At 41.7% G+C, this 21,169-nt stretch overlaps 1 protein-coding gene across 2 annotated transcripts in view; it reads left to right on the forward strand.

The window, feature by feature from the left end:
• The window catches only part of CATSPER3 (cation channel sperm associated 3), a 46,960-nt gene that overhangs the window by 15,851 nt on the left and 9,940 nt on the right, over window positions 1-21,169 (forward strand). Inside the window, exon 4 of one of the 2 annotated variants that reach the window (XM_067731796.1) lies at window positions 11,349-11,588. In XM_067731796.1, the coding sequence (XP_067587897.1) occupies window positions 11,349-11,588 (240 nt within the window). The remainder of the gene's footprint in view (window positions 1-11,348; window positions 11,589-21,169) is intronic. The other variant, XM_067731795.1, reaches the window with a different exon arrangement.

Below are 21,169 nucleotides of genomic sequence, written 5' to 3' on the forward strand. Positions count from 1 at the left end.
TATACTTGTAAGTGCCTGCATTAGAAAAGAAGAAAGATCTCAAATTAATAACCTAATTTTACACCTTAAGGAACTAGAAAAAGAGGAACAAACTATACCCAAAACTAGCAGAAGAAAGGAAATGAAAAAGATTAGAGTGAGAAACAAAATAGAGAAATAATAGAGAAAAGTCAATAAAATAAAAATTCAGTTCTTTGAAAAGATCAACAAAATTTATAAGCCTTTAGTTAGATTGACTAAGAAAAAGAAGACTTAAATTACTAATAACAGAAATGAACGTTGGGACATTACAAATGACCTTATAGAAAAGAAAAGTTTTATAGCAGAATACTGTGAGCACTTTGTACACCAACAAATTAGATAGCCTAGATGAAATGGACAAAATCCTGGAAACATACTAACTACCAACCTGACTCAAGAAGAAATAGAAAACAGACATACTGAAACAGACCTATAAATAAAGAGATAGAATCACTAATCAAAAAACCTCCCAACAAAGCAATGCACAGGACCACATGTCTTCACTAGTTAATTTTACCCTGCATTTTAAAAAGATTGAATGCCAATCCTTCTCAAACTCTTCCAAAAATAGAAAAGGAGGGAATATTTCTGAATTCATTCCGTGAGGCCAACATTACCCTGAGACCAAAGCCAAAGACATCACAAGAAAGCTAGAGACCAACATCCCTTATGAATATAGGTGCAATAATAGTTGAGATACTTACATCTGAACCCAGCAGCATGCTTAAAAAGATTATACACCATGACCAAGTGGGATTTATCCCAGGAATGCAAGGGTGGTTCAACATAGAAAAAACCAACGAATGTAATACATCAATAGAATGAAGGAAACAATTGATATAATTATCTCAGTAGATGCTGAAAAAGCATTTGGCAAAATCCAACACCCTTTCATGATTAAAAAACCAAACAAACAAACAATTTGAACTAGAAATAGAAGGAAAATTTCTTGACTTGATAATGGGTAATTATGAAGAAATCCACAACTAACATCATACCCAGTGGTGAAAGACTGAAAATCTTTTCCCTAAGATAAGGAATAAGACAGATGCCTGCTTTCACCATTATTCAACATTGTACTGGAAGTTCTAGCCAGAGCATTTAGGCAAGAAAAAGAGTTAAAATTTATCCAAATTGGAAAGGAAGAACCGAAATTATCTTTATTTGTAGATGACTTGATCTTATGACTTGATCTTAGAAAATCCTAAAGAATACACACATATACAAACTCAACTATTAGAGCTATTAAATGAATTCAGCACAGTTGCAGGATACAAGATTAACAACAAAAATTAGTTGTATTTCTATACACTAATATGAACAATCTGAAAAGGAAATTAAGAAAATTCCATTTATAATAGCATTCAAAATAATAAAATACCTAGGAATAAATTTAGCCAAGGAGATGAGAGATGTGTATACTGAAAATTATACAACTTTGCTGAAAGAAATTAAATAAGACCTAAATAAATGGAAAGACATCCTATATTCATGGATTACAAAACTTGTTAAGAGGACTATCCAAAGTGATCTACAAATTCAATTCAATCCCTATCAAAATTTCAACAGCCTTTACAAAAAAGAAATTGAAAAGCACATCCTTAAATTCATATGAATGTGAATAGCCAAGACAACATTGAAAATGAAGAACAAATTTGGAGGACTTGCACTTTCTGACTTCAAAACTTACTACAAAGATACAATAATGAAAAGAGTGTGGTACTCACATAAGGACAGACATAGACCTATGGAATAGAATTGAGATTCTAGAAATAAATCCAAATATCTATGGCCAATTGACTTTTGACAAGGGTGCCAAGACTTTTCAGGGGGAGAAAAATAATCTTTTCATCAAATGGTGGTAGGACAACTTGATATCCACATGCAAAAGAGTAAAGTTAGACCCCTGCCTCACACCATATATAAAAATTAACTTCCCTGGTGGTGCAGTGGTTAAGAATCTGCCTACCAATGCAGGGGACACAGGTTCAATCCCTGGTCCAGGAAGATCCCACGTGCCGTGGAGCAAGTAAACCCGTGCACCACAACTACAGAGCCTGCTCTCTAGAGCCCGCAAGCCACAACTACTGAGCCCAGGTGCCACATCTACTGAAGCCTGTGTGCCTGGAGCCCGTGCTCCGCAACAAGAGAAGCCACTGCAATGAGAAGCCCTCAAACTGCAATGAAGAGTAACCCCCATTTGCCGCAACTAGAGAAAGCCCATGTGCAGCAACGAAGACCCAATGCAGCCACACCCACACAAAAATTAACTGAAAATGGATCAAAATCCAAAATATATAAACTAGAAGAAACTCTTAGAAGAAAACATAGGGGTAAATCTTTATGGACTTGGCATTTGGCAATGGACTCTTAGATATGACATTAAAAGCACAAGAAACAAAAGAAAAAATAGATAAATTGGACTTCATCAAAATTAAAAACATTTGTGAATCTAAGGATACAATCACAATCAAGAGAGTGAACATATGACCCACAGAATAGGAGAAAATATTTGCAAATTATATATCTGGTAAGGGATTAATATCTAGAACATATAAAGAATTTCCACAACTCAACAACAACAACAACAAAAACCCAATTCAAAAACAGGCAAAGGACTTGAATAGACATTTCTCCAAAGCAGATATACAAATGACCAGTAAGCGCATGAAAAGACGTTCAGCATCGCTAGTCATCAGAATGCAAAATGCAAATCAAAACCACAATGAGATACAACTTCACACCCATTAGGACAGCTAGTATAAAAACAAACAAAACCCCTCTCCCCATAAAATGGAAAATAGGGCTTCACAGGTGGCGCAGTGGTTGAGAGTCCGCCTGCTGATGCAGGGGACGTGGGTTCGTGCCCCGGTCCGGGAAGATCCCACATGCCACGGAGTGGCTGGGCCCGTGAGCCATGGCTGCTGAGCCTGCGTGTCCGGAGCCTGTGCTCTGTGACGGGAGAGGCCACAACAGTGAGAGGCCCGCATACCGCAAAAAAAAAAAAAAAAAAAAAGGAAAATAACAGGTGTTGATGAGGATGTGGAGAAATTAGAACGCTTGTGCATTGCTGATTGGAATGTGAAATCATGCAGCCACTATAGAAAATATTTTGGTATTTCCTCAAAAAGTTAATCATAGAATTACCATATGATCCAGCAATTCCACTTCCAGGTGTATACCCCCAAAAATCAAAAACAGGGACTCATACAGATAGTCACACAGCAATGTTCATAGCAGCATTATTCTCAATAGCCAAAAGGTGGGAGCAACCCATGTATCCATCAACCAGTGAATGGATAAAGAAGATTTGGTATATTCATAAAATGGAATATTATTCAGTCCTAAAAAGTAATGGAATTGTGATACATGCTACAATGGGGGTGGACCTTGAAAGCATCATGCTGAGTGATATATAAACCAGACACACAAAGGGCAAAAATTATATGGTTGCACTTATATGAAGTACCTAGAATAGGCAAATTCATACAGAAAGTAGAATAGAGTTTACTATGAGATGGCTAGAGAGGAGGATGGGAATTATTGTTTATTAGATACAGAGTTTTTGTTTAGGATAGTGAAATAGTTCTTGGAGTGGATAGTGGGGATAATTGTGTAATAATGTGAATACTTAATACTACTGAATTAATTGTATACCTAAAAATGCTTTAAAATGATCAATTTCATGGTGTGTATATTTTACCACAATCAAAACCTAAAGATAATAAATACTCAAAATGAACCCCCTCCCTACTGAATTCTACACTTTAAAATGATGAATTTTATGGTACATGAATTATACCTCAATTTTAAAAATTATTGAGCTGACCTGTTGGAAAAGAGCAACAGAATAAAATCCAAAGGGAGAAAAAGGAAGGAAAAGTAAAGGAAAAAAAAAAAAAGGAAAGTAGAAACAACCTAAGAGTCCGTCATCGGATGAATGGATAAAGAAGATGTGGCACATATATACAATGGAATATTACTCAGCCATAAAAAGAAACGAAATTGAGCTATTTGTAATGAGGTGGATAGACCTAGAGTCTGTCATACAGAGTGAAGTAAGTCAGAAAGAGAGAGACAAATACTGTATGCTAACACATATATATGGAATTTAAGAAAAAAAAATGTCAGGAAAACCTAGGGGTGAAACAGGAATAAAGACACAGACTTACTAGAGAATGGACTTGAGGCTATGGGGAGGGGTAAGGGTAAACTGTGACAAAGCGAGAGAGAGGCATGGACATATATACACTACCAAACGTAAGGTAGATAGTTAGTGGGAAGCAGCCGCATAGCACAGGGAGATCAGCTCGGTGCTTTGTGACCGCCTGGAGGGGTGGGATAGGGAGGGTGGGAGGGAGGGAGACGCAAGCGGGAAGAGATATGGGAACATATGTATATATATAACTGATTCATTTTGTTGTGAAGCTGAAACTAACATACCATTGTAAAGCAATTATACCCCAATAAAGATGTTAAAATGAAAAAAAAAAAAAGGAAATAAGTAAGAGCAAAAATTAATGAAATGGAAAACAAAGATTCAACACAAAGGGATCAACAAAGCCAAAAGTTAGATCTTAGAAAATAATTATAAAATAACTTTCTTGATGAGACAATCATGATAAGTTGTCAGTGAAGCCCTGAATCATGTTAGGGATTAAAAAGAGAAATTGCATTTACCACTATTTACAATAGATGTCAGAAATCTAATAATTTTATGGCAATAAATTTGAAAACCTAGCTGAAATAAGATAATTTTCTAGAAAAAAATTACAAAACTCTCAATAAAAAAGGAAATACTTGAAAAAATATGTGTTCATATATGTCCTTTAGTTTTTATAAAACATTGGATTAGTAGTGAAAATTTTCCATCTCCTAAAACAAAAAAAAAGTAACTTGAACCAGATGGTTTTACATTCATGGAAGATATAATTCCAAACATATAAAACGCTATTAGTGATTAGATAAATGAGCATATCTGCCCCGCCCACAGACAGTTCATTTCGTTAAGCCAGTACCGTTGGCCCTGTGTATCGTGGTTTCCAAATCCATGGATTCAACCAACCAGGGATCAAAAGTATTCTAAGAAAAAAAATTACAGAAAATTTCAAAAAGCAAAATTTGAATTTGCTGCTTGCCTGGCAACTATTTACATAGAATTTACATTGTATTTACCACTATTTAGATAGCATTTATGTTGTATTAGTATTAGATTATTATATATAATCTAGATCGCTTCTCGGCCTTTTGGCTAAGGTCAAGTATAGTACTATAAGTAATCTAGAGATGATTTAAAGTACGTGGGGAGGATGTACATAGGTTATATACAAATACTATGCCTTTTTATATAAGGGACTTGAGCATCTTTGGATTTTGGTATCCATGGGGGGTGAGGTCCTGGAACCAATCCCCTGGGAATACCAAGGGACAACTGTATATCCGTCATGCCAAAACAAAACTAGACAACGACCATATGAAAAAGGAAAATTACACCCAGTATCATGAGCTTGGACATAAAAATCCCAAACAGAATATTAGGAAACTGAATTTTAAAAAATACATGAAGAAGGTAATATAGCATTGCCAAGTTGGGGTTTTCCAGGAATGTGAATATTAGAAAAATCTAGAAATTTTATTAACCAGCTTAAAATATTAAATGAGTAAAAAACCCCAATAAAATCACTTTAAGAGATGTAGAAAAAAGTTTATCATGAATATCTTTCATGATAAAAATTTAGCAAACTAGGAGTAGAAAGGATTTGTTTTAAGTGATTAAGAGTACCGATGAAAAACCTACATCAAAATTCACACTCAGTGGTGAAACTGTAACAGTATTCCCTTTAAAGGTGTAGGCCAGTTATTATTGACAAGATTTGTATTAGCGTCTTAGCCAATGTATAATACAAGGAAAAGGAATAAAAAACATTAAGGATTAGAAAGAAAGTTTTAAAAGACCGTTATTATTCACAGGTGTTATGATTCCTGTATAGAAATCCCAAAAGAATCTGGAAGAATTATTAATTAATGAAGTTAGTACAATTAATAAAGTTAATAAATAATAAAGTCCAGCAAACTTGGTGGATATGTGATTAATAAATAAAATATATTTAATATGTCAGCAACAAAAATGATAGCACTTCTAATAAAATATAAAAAGTACTTAGAGGCAAAGCTAATAAAATCTTGGGTGATTTTTAAGGAGGAAAAAAATCTATAAAGGTCATTAAAGAAGACAAAGAAATGGAAGGGTATATCAGATCATGCATAGAAAGACTTAGTTTCTTCAAGATGCAATCTTCCCTAATTAAGCTATGATATCAATGAAATTCCAATAAGTCTGGCAGGATTTTTTTATGGGTCGCCAAAAGCTGATGCTAAAATTTAGATAAAAGAATGAAATATAAAAAACCAAGATGGTTTTGAAAGTGAAAAGGGGAGAAGTCTTGACTTACCAGGTAATAAGACTTCCTATAATGCTGCAGTAATTAAAGCAGGGTGATGATGCGTGGATAGACAGATAGACCAATGGAACAGGATAGAGTGCTCAGAAACAGACCTGGCTTGTATGAAAACCTGGCCCCTGTCAGATGGCACTGCAAATGAGTGGTGGAAGATAAATTCTTCATTAAATAGTACATGTGGAAAGAAAAAACACAATTGGATCTCTACCTTCCAGCATACACAGCTAAAGACCTAACTTGAAAAGTGAAACTTTAAATTTTTAGAAGAAAATATAGATTTATATGATCTCAGAAGGGAAAGGTATCTTAAGGTATGAAATAAATAAGCCATGGAGAAAAAGTTTGGTTAATTTGATTCCATTAAAACTTTAAATTTCTATTCATCAGAAGATCATTAAAGAGGTGAAAAGATAAGTCACTGTAGGAGATGCTATTTGAAACACATATAACAGGTAAAGACTTAGGATTCAAAGTATGTGATACATTGTCTTCCAAATCAATAAGAAAAAGACAAAACAATCTAGCAGAAAATTTGGCAACAGATTAGGAACAGGCAATTTACAATTTAAACATATAAAAAGATGCCCAACTTCATTAATAATTAGAGAAATGACAAACTGAAAAGTAAGATACCATTTCATATTCATCAGATTGACAAAAATTAAGAAGTCCAACAGTAGGAAGTATTGGTAAGGATGTTAAAAAAAAAAAAAGCATTGTTCAGAAGTAAGTCAGAAAGAGAAAAACAAATATCGTATAATATCGCCTGCATGTGCAATCTAGAAAAATGGTACAAATGAACTTATTTGCAAAGCAGAAATAGAAACACAGATGTAGAGAACAAACTTATGGATACCAAGGCGGGGAGGGTGGTGGTGGAATGAATTGGGAGATTGGGATAGACATATATATATACTACTATGTATAAAATAGGTAACTAATGAGAATCTACTGTATAGCACAGGGAACTCTACTCAATGCTCTGGTGACCTAAATGGGAAGGAAATCTAAAAAAGAGGGGCTATATGTATACATATAACATTCACTTTGCTGTACAGCAGAAACTAACATAACATTGTGAAACAACTATACTCCAATAGAAATTAAAAAAAAAGGAGCATCATTGATATTAAAGTAAATTAGTACAATAGCTTCAGAAAACAATTTGGCAAAATCCAGTGAAGCTGAAGATGCTCATATTCTACAATCAGGTAATTCCACTCCTAGGTATGTAACAGAGAAAAACTACACCTGTGTACAGTAAAACATGGGGCTACGAGCTGGTTGGGAGTGTTGTAAGCGCAGAGAGTTATTTCGATGGAGGTGTTATTTGCAGGTTTCAGAGAGAAATGAAGGGAGTTCAACTACAGCTGGCAATCTGCAGGGTTAGTGGGGCAGCTGTGTCTGCTGCCGCAAGGGGAAGGTAACGTGGGCATCATGGCCACATAGGCACCCAGCGATTAGACCCAGTACTCCTGTGATGATTTTGGAGTGGTTTCTTCTCTCAGCAAGGACAATGGTTGAGGTGATCAGGTAGAGGATGACCACTGTGTGGGTTTGGAAGAAATCACTCCAAGGCCAGTTGATAGCCTATATCTCGGTGTACAGGTAACACACATAGATGATAAAGAATATAGCAGCAAAGATCATCTCAATCAGCAGTCAAGGCAGGTCAGAATCACCAGGCACAATAGCATCTTAGCAAACAGGAGAATTCCCTTTCGGGTGCTCCAGAAGTTGGTGCTGGCGGCCCAGCAGCTGGGAGCCCAAGGGGTGCTCAGAATCTGCTGTGGCAGGGGCTGGGGTCCCTAGGGGCACGGAGGAACTGCTCATGGGTTCGAGGATGCTGCACACCCAGCCATCTTGCCCACGATCTGGCTGGGGAGAGGGCCCAGGGGCAAAGGACCTTAAGTCCACTTTTTAAATGGCCCCGCAACCTGACTCAAACTTTTTGTACTCTTTGCAGTAGTAAAAAATTACAAAGAAGCTAAATATCACTCAATGGGTAACTGGATAAAGAAATTATAGTATTTTCATAAGTGGAATTGCTAAATAGTGGTGAAACACTAAACTAGGTTTACGTATATCAACATGGATGAATCTTATAATTTTAAATGAAAAAAAATCGCCCAAAGAATACTGTAATGTATATGCAATTTATGTAGTGTATCAAAAATGCAAAACCATACTATGTACTTTTAGGGATACATATGTGGTAAAAGTATAAAACACACGAGCAAGACATACTCCAGATTTAAAACAGGATTACTTTTGTGGGAAGGGAAGGGGATCTGATGGATGTGAGGCTCTGCCTGTAATGGTAATATTTTATTTCTTAAGCTGGGTGGTGGTGTATGGTTGTTCATTATATTATTCTTCATACCTTTTTGTGTATATTAAATGTTTCATTGTAGTTAACAAACATAAAAGTGTATGTAAATTGTTGCCATGTGGTGACCACAAATATAAGTATACAGGACAAATAACACCACCAGCTGCCCTCATGTTTTCCAAAGGGATAGTTGTGGCTTGAGTTACAATTTCCAGTGACAGCATCTGCCATATTTAAAAGGTGGTGTATCTCAAAACCTTTTCTATTTCCCTCTAGAAATGGAAATAGAAACTCTCTCTAGCCCCCCTTCACCCCACCCCAAACTCATCTCAGTTAAAGGTATCGGCGTTTACCCAGTTGCTCTGTGTGAAGCACTAGAGTCTTCCTTGCCTTCTCTCTACCCTGTGCACCCCTGAGTCCATCAGCAAGTCCTGTCATCACTGCCCACAAAATACTTCCGGAATCTGTCCTCTTCTCTTCAGCTCCACACTGTCCCCCACTCCAATACAATCTAACCTCGTCTCTTGCCTGGATGATGGTTCTTCTACTATCTAGCGCCTCCTCCCTAACTTGCCTCCCAGTTGCTACTCCTGCCAGTTCCCCCACGGTCTCTTTTCCACGGAGATCTCTTTAAAATGTAAATCAGTTCACATCACTCCCTTGCTCAAACTCCTCCAAGGCTGAGGTTAAAGTTCACAGCCCTCACCAGGCCTACAAGGCCCTCCCTACATGGCCCGCCCCTCCAACTGCATCTCCCGCTCTGCTCACCCCTTTCTGGCTTTGCTGTTCCTTGCTCCCCTTAAGGCCCTTGCACTCGCCATTGGGGAGTAGTCTCCCAGCTTTTATTATGGCTCCATCCCTGGCTTTAGCAAGGCCTCCGCTCAGCACCTTTTCTAAAGTAGCGGCCATGCCTGCCCCTCCCCACCCTGGCCAGCCCCTCTCTGCCCTTTGGCTGTTTCACTTTCCTTCCTGTCTGATGTTACGTATGTATTTGTCTAAACATTCATTTCCGTCTCCCCTACTAGACCGTCAGCTTCCTGGGCATGCTGTGGTGATCTATCCTGCAGACCCTCATTCTCGTAGCCATTGGCGTCGGGCAATGCGACATCCCAAGAGCTTCTTGGAAGCCAAGAAGCTGGTGTAGCCGTCCCAGGCTTCCCAGGCCATCCTTCCTCCCTGGCTGGGGAAGCAAGGGCCTCCTGGACTCATTTCTCTCTGGCAGGAGGCCTGGTCCCCAGCCGTGGGTGTCTACAGGGGAGAGGGGCCACAGCACAAGCTGAGGGCAGCAGCTTGGCTGGCTAATACTGAACAGGTGGCAGGGTAAATGCCTGCCCCCTCCCCTGGGCCCTTTGCAGTAATCTGGTGAAGCCACTGGGAGCCCTACTGACACCTCAGAATCACAGTGTTACTGATCAGGGATGTGAGCCTGTTGTCTGGGGGACTGAGGGGAGGGGAGTGGGTGGGCAAGCCAGTCTCCCTTCTGTCTTCCTTTCCTAACTTGGGATTTTGACCAGGTTGGGGTGGGATTCCCTGCCACCCAGGAAACCTCACTATTCCCTCCTTGGGCCTAGACCCAGCCTGCTGATCCAGGCTGTGTGTGTCAGTTGAGGGTGGGGTAGAGGGAGTTGCAGTGTGTGCCCTGAGGTTGACCCCAGGTTCTTCACACAGTTGTTCGTTTGGGGACGAGAGAAACTGGGGTTAGGCCAAACAGAGGCCTTGGTGCTGGTTGGGGATGGGGCCTGCAGAGTCTTAGTTACTGATTTCATTTTCAATAAGTTTAGGTTTGTTACCTTGGTTTCCCAATAAAAAAAATTAACTTCTAAAAAAAAAAATGAGACTGTTTCATTGTTTCATTTCCCTGTGCCTGAAACAGTGCTTGCTTGGCATGTGGTAGATGCTTAATCAAAGCTTCCTCAATGAATGAATTCATTGATGATAAGGAAAAACTTAGATGACTCAAAAAGTACCTTTTGGTAAAATCAAAGCCACTGGAGTTGTAGATGCATGAGAAGAATTTGAATGAGATTGTTTCATAAAGTATAAAAGTGGAAAAAAAAAGCAGAATGTTCTTCAGAAGCAGATTAATTAACTGATTTTAAGTATGTGTGATAATAGAGTAAATAAAGTAGATGTGTGAGTAGTTCATCTCCTTTCCCAAAAGTCTGGGTATTCAGGTTGGCCAGAAGGCTCTTGGGATCTTCTCTTTGGAAATCCGGGTTGCCTGACACGCACCTCCCACCGGGCCTCAATAGTCATTCTGTCCATCGGTCAGTCAGTCATTCCCAAGCTATCTGGGTCAAATCCAGCCCTAAGCTCGGGGCCACAGGGTAGGCAAGGCACAGAAAGAGAAGGGAATCAGGCACATTGTGTCCACTGTATGCCAGGGACTCTGCCTGGGTTTCTCTGTCTTGTGGCTGACTTAGGAGCACCCGCTCCCACCCTCGCCCCACCAACACACACACCTGATTGGGTGGCCCAGGCAGGGGTAAGGTCTGCAGCTTGGTCTGACCCTCCTACCCTTACCACCCCTGTAGGTCTCAGAGCTCATCTTTGTGTCCATCTATAGCTCCGAGTTCTGCATGAAGCTCTACGTGGACCCCATCAACTACTGGAAGGATGGCTACAACCTGCTAGATGTGATCATTATCATCATCATCTTCATCCCCTACAGCCTCCGCAAGATCAAGGGCAAGCACTACCCCTACCTCAACATCGCCGATGGCGTACAGTCCCTGCGCATTCTCAAGCTCATCCCCTATAGCCGCGGCATCCGGGTGAGTGACATGGGTTGCCATGGTTCTGGGAGTGCAGGTGATAGGGCCCGTCTGCCCATCAGCTCCTGATGAAATGATAATTCTGCTACTCTCATGCAGTGACTGAGTCCTCTTGTGTGACAGGTTGATGTTTACCTGTGTTCTCTCATTTAATCTTAAAACGATTCTAGGAAAGGTATTAGCTCCATTTTACAGATGAAGAAATTGAGACCCAAGGTCACTCAGCAGTTAGATGCTGGAGCTGAGCTTCAAAAGGTGTGTCTGACTCAAGACCATCTGATCTTTTCCTCTCTCCCATGTTGCAAAGTGACTGATTTTCTTATGGTCCAGACCCTTTGGACTACATGCCCAGGAGTCTCCAGCTTTTTGGTGGCTTCAGCCACTCACTGCTTTCCCCGAGCGATTGAAAAATCTGCTGCTTCTCTTGATGGGAATGGTCTCATGACTTGTTCAGGCAGCTCTGGAAGTGCTGCTCCTGCTGAGAGGGCAGAGGGTGGCCAGTCTTTACTTGGCTCGGAGGTTTCAGAACAAACCTCAGAGGTGCCCCAAACGTGCCCTCAGGTGTCCATCCTGGACATGGTATGTTTGCCCTGGCTCTGGTCAGTACCCGTGCTTCTCCAGGAAGGGGCTGGTTTGGACCTATTTGACAAGTTAGGGTGTGTCAGCCTGTTCTGCTGAGAGGTTGCCCCTAGGCCAGCCTGGTGTCTGTCTGTCTAGGGCTTAGGTCCGACACTCAGGGAGCCCAAGGGAGCCCCAGGCCTGAGTGGAGAATAGGTGCATGTTAAAGAGCTCCCCCTCCTGCAGACCCCATGCATTCAGGTCTTGCTCTCACGTGGTCACATACCCATGTGTGTCCCCTCCCAGGATGGGAGCATGGTCCCATCCTCCTGCTTCTCTTCACGGCAAGGCTCCTGGAAGGGGTGTCTGTTCTCCCAGTCCCTCTTCCTTACCTGTCATTTGTGTCCGGGCTTCCTCCCTCCTCTCCCCTGTAACTAGCCCCTCTGAGGTTGCCAGCAGCTTCCTGTCACCGCTTTCTCCTGGTTTCCCTCCAGCCTCTTAGGCATAACTTCTCAGGTGCGTGTTTTCTTTGCCTTGCCCAGGACTGTGTCCTGAGCTCTCTTCTCTTCTCACTCTGTATTCTCTTTGGGTGACCTTTTGCACTTGTCAGGGGTCTTCACCTGCCCACGCCACTTTCTTTGAACTTCAGACCTAACTGCTTCCTGGATAGCTCACATACTCCTCAAACTCAACGTGTCTAAACCGGAAGTCTTCACTCTCCTCCCACCCCCACCCTCCAATCCCAAGACCTGGCTCCTCCTCCTGTATTTTGTCTGTTGGGGATGGGTGCCTCCTGTCAAGTCAACTGCCAAGTCATAAGTTTGAGTGTCGGCTTTGAGCTCTCTCTCTCAGAGTCCTATAGCCTGGCCTCCTAGATAGTTCTCGGCTTGTTCACACCTTTTCACTCCAACAGCCATCATTTTTTCTCCATCACCATTCACCTTTCCATGGGTTCCTGCAGTGGCTTCCCACACTACTGAGAGCCCTGGAGCAGAAATGCCTCAGCAGCTGGAGGAATCTCTAAAGTGCACCTCAAGTCATGGCACTACTCCTTTTACACTTGGGAGTGACTCCCCTTGTTCGTGGGCTAGAGGCAGACCCTATAATGTGTCCTAGAAGTGGGGAAGGGAGTGTCTGAGGTGCTGGCCTATGGAGTCTGTGTCAGGGAGGGATGAGAGTAAGGTAGGTGGACAGGAAAGAAGACTGGAGCTCTTTGGGAGGTGAGTGCCAGGTGGCGGGCACCTCGGAGTGAGGGAGTAATCAGACAGTGGGGGCTGTGCCCATTTTTTGGGGTATGGGGCACCAAGGGAGCAGGGGCCTAAAGTGATTCAAGGGTCGCTGGAGATGAGGAAGTCAAGGGACGAAGAGGCCTGGGGATTGGTGGATGTCCACAGAGATGCTGAAGGCCCCCAGGATGAGAGCAGGGTGGGGTGGAGCCATTCCAAGATGCAACAGGGTGTGGGAAGGTGGAAGGTTGGCCCTGCCCAGAGGCAGGGGCTTTGCCCATGGAGGCTGGGGCTCCAAGGATAAAGTAGGGGATGGCCTCCTGAATCAGGTGGGTGGGGGATGAGCAGCCTCCCTCTAGAGGGCTGCCGGGGAGCGATGTCCTCAGGCAAGAGAGGGTTTACAGGGAAGGCCAGGAGAGAGATCACTGTGGAATGAAGGTGCCAGAGACCTGCGGGAGTCATGAGAGGAAGGTGGTGATGGTGGTGGGCTGAGGGAAAGGAAGTCCAGGGCTGTGCAGGGAGGAGGAAGCAGAAAGGACTGGTGGCAGGAGGGGCTTCCATCTTGGGGAGTGGGGGGAGGGGCAGTGACCCAGATTGTCCCTTGTGAGGCTGAGGGCACGAGCCACCTGCTGACTGCATTGTGTTGTGGCAGCCTGGTCAGCGGGGAAGGCCTGGAGGTGCCAGGGTCTTGGTGCCCGGCAGGGATAGCCCAGGGATCCAGTGGAGGGCACACAGCCCTCCCCACTGGCCAAGGCCTATCCCAGAGCTCAGCCTGGCTTGCTTGGTGACCGAAGGCCTCTGCGTGGCCTTTGGTCCATGTGGTCACGCAGACACCCAAGGGCACGCAAACACAGCATGTTCATATGCATACAGTCCATGTTTGACCCCAAGGTCTTTCTGTCATTAAGCAGAGCCTTGTATCCAAAAGTTGTTCCCTGGGGAACCATCAGACCCCCTGGTTGTAGCTCTTCTATGGGTTTGGGGATGTCCCTGGACCCCCAGAGTGACTCTGGATTACATGCCCTCTGTACACCAGCCTGGCCAGCTGGCCAGGGGAGCTGGAGGTGCCAACGGTGGAGCCTTGCACCTCTGTGCTGATTTATATTCACTGAGGTCTAGATGAGGCTCTAACAGAGCTGCAGCTCAGTGCCCAGAGCTGGCACTCCGGCACATTCTTGACTCCTGTTCCCTGATGAATTAAGATGACATTCTGCTTTCCACCTCATGGCAATAAACCTGCACCATGAAGAAATAGTTTCTTGCTGTTTTGCACACAGAGAAGCTCTGTTAGCTGGACAACCAAGGGCCACACTGTCCTTGTTCATCTGCATTTCAGCCTGAAGAACCACCTGCAGACACTGGGCTGCAAGTGAGAGCATCAGCCTCGCCTCCCTCCCTGCCTGCTCCTCTTTGGGGTGCATCACTTGCCACCCATCAGAGCGGCAGGGCCCGAGTACCTGCCCTGACAAGAGGTCCTCTCCATGCCCAGAATGCCCCAAGGCCAGGAGGGCAGCCCTAGCGTGATTCAGAGCCCAGGACAGCTGAACTGGGGGCTAGGAGTTGCTTCCCCAAAGAATTTGGGAATTCAGAATCAGGCACCTACTGGGGGCCAGGCTGTAGGTCTAGAAAGTGCAGGACTTCCTCAGGGAAGGAGCTACCAGCCTATGGGGATCTGGGTAAACATCCATGGGACTAGATTTCTTTTTTTTTTTTTTATACATCTTTATTAGAGTATAACTGCTTTACAATGTTGTGTTAGTTTCTGCTGTACAACAAAGCTATATGAATACATATATCCCCATATCCCCTCCCTCTTGTGCCTCCCTCCCACCCTCCCTACCCCAACCCTTTAGGTGGTCACAAAGCACCGAGCTGATCTCCCTGTTCTATGCAGCTGCTTCCCACTAGCTATCTGTTATACATTTGGTAGTGTATATATGTCCATGCTACTCTCTCACTACATCCCAGCCTCCCTTTCCCCCACTGTGTCCTCAAGTCCGTTCTCTACATCTGCATCTTTATTCCTGCCCTGCCACTAGGTTCATCAGTATGATTTTTCTAGATTCCAAATATATGCTTTAGCATACGGTATTTGTTTTACTCTTTTTGAGTTACTTCACTCTGTATGACAGTCTCTAAGTCCATCCACCTCACTACAAATAACTCAATTTCATTCCTTTTTATGGCTGAGTAATATTCCATTGTATATATGTGCCACATCTTCTTTATCTATTCATCTGTCAATGGATATTTAGGTTGCTTCCATGTCCTGGCTATTGTAAATAGTGCTGCAATGAACATTGGGGTGCATGTGTCTTTTTGAATTATGGTTTTCTCAGGGTATATGCCCAGTAGTGGGATTGCTGGGTCATATAGTAATTCTATTTTTAGTTTTTAAAGGAATGTCCATACTGTTCTCCATAGTGGTTGTATCAATTTACATTCCCACCAACAGTGCAGGAGGGTCCCCTTTTCTCCACACCCTCTCCAGCGCTTATTCTTCCTAGATTTTTTGATGATGCCATCCTGACTGGTGTGAGGTGATACCTCATTGTGGTTTTGATTTGCATTTCTCTAATGATTAGTGATGTTGAGCATCTTTTCATGTGTTTGTTGGCAATCTGTATATCTTTTTTGGAGACATGTCTATTTAGGGCTTCTGCCCATTTTTGGACTGGGTTGTTTGCTTTTTGATATTGAGCTGCATGAGCTGCTTGTATATTTTGGAGATTAATCCTTTGTCAGTTGCTTCGTTTCCAAATATTTTCTCCCATTCTGAGGTTTGTCTTTTTGTCTTATTTTTGGTTTCCTTTGATGTGCAAAAACTTTTAAGTTTCATTAGGTCCCATTTGTTTATTTTTGTTTTTATTTCCATTGCTCTAGGAGGTGGGTCACAAAGGATTTAGCTGTGATTTATGTAATAGAGTGTTCTGCCAATATTTTCCCCTAAGAGTTTTATAGTGTCTGGCCTTACATTTAGGTCCTTAATTCATTTTGACTTTACTTTTGTGTATGGTGTTAGGAAGTGTTCTAATTTCATTCTTTTACATGTAGCTGTCCAGTTTTCCCGCACCACTTATTGAAGAGGCTGTCTTTTCTCCACTATAAATTCTTGCCTCCTTTGTCAAAGATAAGGTGACCATATGTTCGTGGGTTTATCTCTGGGCTTTCTTTTTTTTAATACTAACTTTATTTGTTTATTTATTTATGTATTTTTATATCTTTAATGGAATATAATTACTTTACACTGTTGTGTTAGTTTCTGCTGCACAACAAAGTGAATCAGCTATATGTATACATATACCCCCATATCCCCTCCCTCTTGAGCCTCCCTCCCACCCTCCCTATCTGACCCCTCTAGGTCATCACAAAGCACCGAGCTTATCTCCCTGAGCTATGCAACATCTTCCCACTAGCCATCCATTTTACATTTGGTAGTGTATATATGTCAATGCTACTCTCTCACTTCATCCCAGCTTCCCTTTCGCCCACTCTGTCCTCAAGTCCATTCTCTACATCTGCGTCTTTATTCCTGCCCGGCCACTAGGTTCATCAGTACCATTTTTTAGTTCCATATATGTGCGTTAGCATACGGTATTTGTTTTTCTCTTTCTTACTTACTTCACTCTGTGTGACAGGCTCTGGGTGCATCCACCTCAATACAAATAACTCACTTTCATTCCTTTTTATGGCAGAGTAATATTCCATTACATATATGTGCCACATCTTCTTTATCCATTCATCTGTCGATGGACACTTAGGTTGCTTCCATGTCCTGGCTATTGTAAATAGTGCTGCAATGAACACTGTGGTACATGTGTCTTTCATTTTTATTTATTTTTTTAACATCTTTATTGGAGTATAATTGCTTTACAGTAGTGCGTTAGTTTCTGCTTTATAACAAAGTGAATCAGCTATACATATACATATGTCACCATATCTCCTCCCTCTTGTATCTCCCTCCCACCCTCCCTATCCCACCCATCCAGGTGGTCACAAAGCACCGAGCTGATCTCCCTGTGCTATGTGGCTGCTTCCCACTAGCTATCTATTTTACATTTGATAGTGTATATATGTCCATGCCACTCCCTCACTTCGTCCCAGCTTACCCTTCCCCACCCCATGTCCTCAAGTCCATTCTCTACATCTGCGTCTTTATTCCTGTCCTGCCCCTAGGTTCATCAGAACCTTTTTTTTTTTTAGATTCCATATATATGTGTTAGCATATGGTACTTGTTTTTCTCTTTCTGACTTACTTCACTCTGTATGACAGACTCTAGGTCCATCCACCTCAGTACAAATAACTCAATTTTCTTTCCTTTTATGGCTGAGTAATATTCCATTGTATATATGTGCCACATCTTCTTTAGCCATTCATCTGTCGATGGACACTTAGGTTGCTTCCATGTCCTGGTTATTGTAAATAGAGCTGCAGTGAACATTGTGGTACATGACTCTTTTTGAATTATGGTTTTCTCAGGGTATGTGCCCAGCAGTGGGATTGCTGGGTCATATGGTAGTTCTATTTTTAGTTTTTAAAAAAATTTTACTTTATTTATTTATTTATTATACAGCAGGTTCTTATTAGTTATCTATTTTTACATATTCGTTTATATATGTCCATCCCAATCTCCCAATTCATCCCACCACAACCACCCCCTCACTTTCCCCCCTTAGTGTCCATACACTTGTTCTCTACATCTGTGTCTCCATCTGCCTTGCGAACCGGTTCATCTATACTATTTTTCTAGATTCCACATATATGCGTTAATATACAATATTTGTTTTTCTCTTTTTGACTTGTTTCACTCTGTATGACAGTCTCTAGGTCCATCCACATCTCTACAAATGACCCAGTTTTGTTCCTTTTTATGGCTGAGTAATATTCCATTGTATATATGTACCACATCTTCTTTATCCATTCATCTGTCGATAGGCATTTAGGTTGCTTCCATGACCTGGCTATTGTAAATAGTGCTGTAATGAACATTGGGGTGCATGTGTCTTTTTGAATTATGGTTTTCTCAGGGTATATGCCCAGTAGTGGGATTGCTGGGTCATATGGTAGTTCTATTTTTAGTTTTTTAAGGCACCTCCATACTGTTCTCCATAGTGGCTGTACCAATTTACGTTCTCACCAACAATGCAAGAGGGTTCCCTTTTCTCCACACCCTCTCCAGCATTTGTTGTTCATAGATTTTCTAATGGTGCCTGTTCTGACCAGTGTGAGGTGATACCTCATTGTAGTTTTGATTTGCATTTCTCTAATAATTAGTGACGTTGAGCAGCTTTTCATGTGCATCTTGGCCATGTGTATGTCTTCTTTGGAGAGATGTCTATTTAGGTCTTCTGCCCACTTTTTGATTGGGTTGTTTGTTTTTTTAATATTGAGCTGCATGAGCTGTTTATATATTTTGGAGATTAATCTTTTGTCTGTTGATTCATTTGCAAATATTTTCTCCCATTCTGAGGGTTGTCTTTTCATCCTGTTTATAGTTTCCTTTGCTGTGCAAAAGCTTTGAAGTTTCATTAGGTCCCATTTGTTTACTTTTGTTTTTATTTCCATTACTCTAGATCTTGTTGTGATTTATGTCAAAGAGTGTTCTTCCTATGTTTTCCTCTAAGAGTTTTATAATGTCCAGTCTTACATTTAGGTCTTTAATCCATTTTGAGTTTATTATGTGCATGGTGTTAGGGAGTGTTCTAATTTCATTCTTTTACATGTAGCTGTCCAGTTTTCCCAGCACCACTTATTGAAGAGACTGTCTTTTCTCCATTGTATATCCTTTCCTCCTTGTCGTAGATTAGTTGACCATAGGTATGTGAGTTTATCTCTGGGCCTTCTATTCTGTTCCGTTGATCTATATTCCTGTTTTTGTGCCTTGTTGTCTTGATTACTGTAGCTTTGTAGTATAGTCTGAAATCAGGGAGTCTGATTCTTCCAGCTCCATTTTTTTTTCCCTCAAGATTGCTTTGGCCATTCGGGATGTTCTGTGTCTCCCTACAAATTTTTTTTTTTTTTTGCGATACGCGGGCCTCTCTCTGTTGTGGCCTCTTCCATTGTGGAGCACAGGCTCCGGACTGCACAGGCTCAGTGGCCATGGCTCACGGGCCCAGCCCCTCCGTGGCACGTGGGATCTTCCCGGACCAGGGCACGAACCCGTGTCCCCTGCATTGGCAGGTGGACCCTCAACCACTGCGCCACCAGGGAAGCCCTCCATACAAATTTTACGATTTTTTTTCTAGTTCTGTAAAAAATGCCGTGGGTAATTTGATAGGGATTGCATTAATCTGTAGATTGCTTTGGACATAGTCATTTTCACAATATTGATTCTTCCAATCTAAGAACATGGTATATCTCTCCATCTGTTTGTGTCATTTTTGATTTCTTTCATCAGTGTCTTATAGGTTTCTGAGTACAAGTCTTTTACCTCCTTAGGTAGGTTTTTTCCTAGGTATTTTATTCTTTTTGTTGCAATGGTGAATGGGTTGTTTCCTTAATTTCTCTTTCTGATCTTTCGTTGTCAGTGTATAGGAATGCAGGAGGTTTCTGTGCATTAATTTTGTTTCCTGCAACTTCACCAAATTCATTGATTAGCTCTAGTAGTTTTCTGGTGTCATCGTTAGGATTCTCTATGTATAGTATCATGTCATCTGCAAACAGTGACAGTTTTACTCCTTCTTTTCTGATTTGTATTCCTTTTATTTCTTTTTCTTCTCCTATTGCCTTGGCCATTACTTCCAAACCTATGTTGAATAATAGTGGTGAGAGTGGACATCCTTGTCTTGTTCTTGATCTTATAGGAAATGCTTTCAGTTTCTCACCATTGAGAATGATGTTTGCTGTGGGTTTGTCGTATGTGACCTTTATTATGTTGAGATAGGTTCCCTCTATGCCCACTTTCTGGAGAGTTTTTGTCATAAATCAGTGTTGAATTTTGTCAAAAGCTTTTTTCTGCATCTATTGAGATGATCATATGGTTTTTATTCTTCAGTTTGTTATTATGGTGTATCACATTGATTGACTTGCATATATTGAAGAATCCTTGTATCTCTGGGATAAATCCCACTTGATCATGGTGTATGATCCTTTTAATGTATTGTTGGATTCTGTTTGCTAGTATTTTGTTGAGGATTTTTGCATCTATATTCATCAGTGATATTGGTCTTTAATTTTCTTTTTTTTGTAGTGTCTCTGTCTGGTTTGGGTATCAGGGTGATGGTGGCCTCATAGAATGAGTTTGGGAGTATTTTGGAAGAGTTTTAGAAGGATACATGTTAGCTCTTCTCTAAATGCTTGACAGAATTCACCTGTGAAGCCATCTGGCCCTGGGCTTTTGTTTGTTGGAGGATTTTTTTTTTTTTTTGTGGTACGTGGGCCTCTCACTGTTGTGGCCTCTCCCATTGCGGAGCACAGGCTCCGGACGCGCAGGCTCAGTGGCCATGGCTCATGGGCCCAGCTGCTCCGCGGCACGTGGGATCTTCCCGGACCGGGGCACAAACCTGCGTCCCCTGCATTGGCAGGCGGACTCTCAATCACTGCGCCACCAGGGAAGCCCTGTTGGAGGATTTTTAATCACAGTTTCAATTTCAGTGCTCCTGATTGGTCTGTTCATATTTTGTATTTCTTCCTGATTCAGTCTTGGAAGGTTGTACTTTTCTAAGAATTTGTCCATTTCTTCCAGGTTGTCCATTTTACTGGCATATAGTTGCTTATAGTAGTCTCTCACAATCCTTTGTATTTCTGCAGTGTCAGTTGTTACTTCTCCGTTTTCATTTCTAATTATTTTGATTTGA

The sequence above is a fragment of the Pseudorca crassidens genome, chromosome 3, assembly GCF_039906515.1.
Source record: "Pseudorca crassidens isolate mPseCra1 chromosome 3, mPseCra1.hap1, whole genome shotgun sequence".
NCBI classification, from domain to species: domain Eukaryota; kingdom Metazoa; phylum Chordata; class Mammalia; order Artiodactyla; family Delphinidae; genus Pseudorca; species Pseudorca crassidens.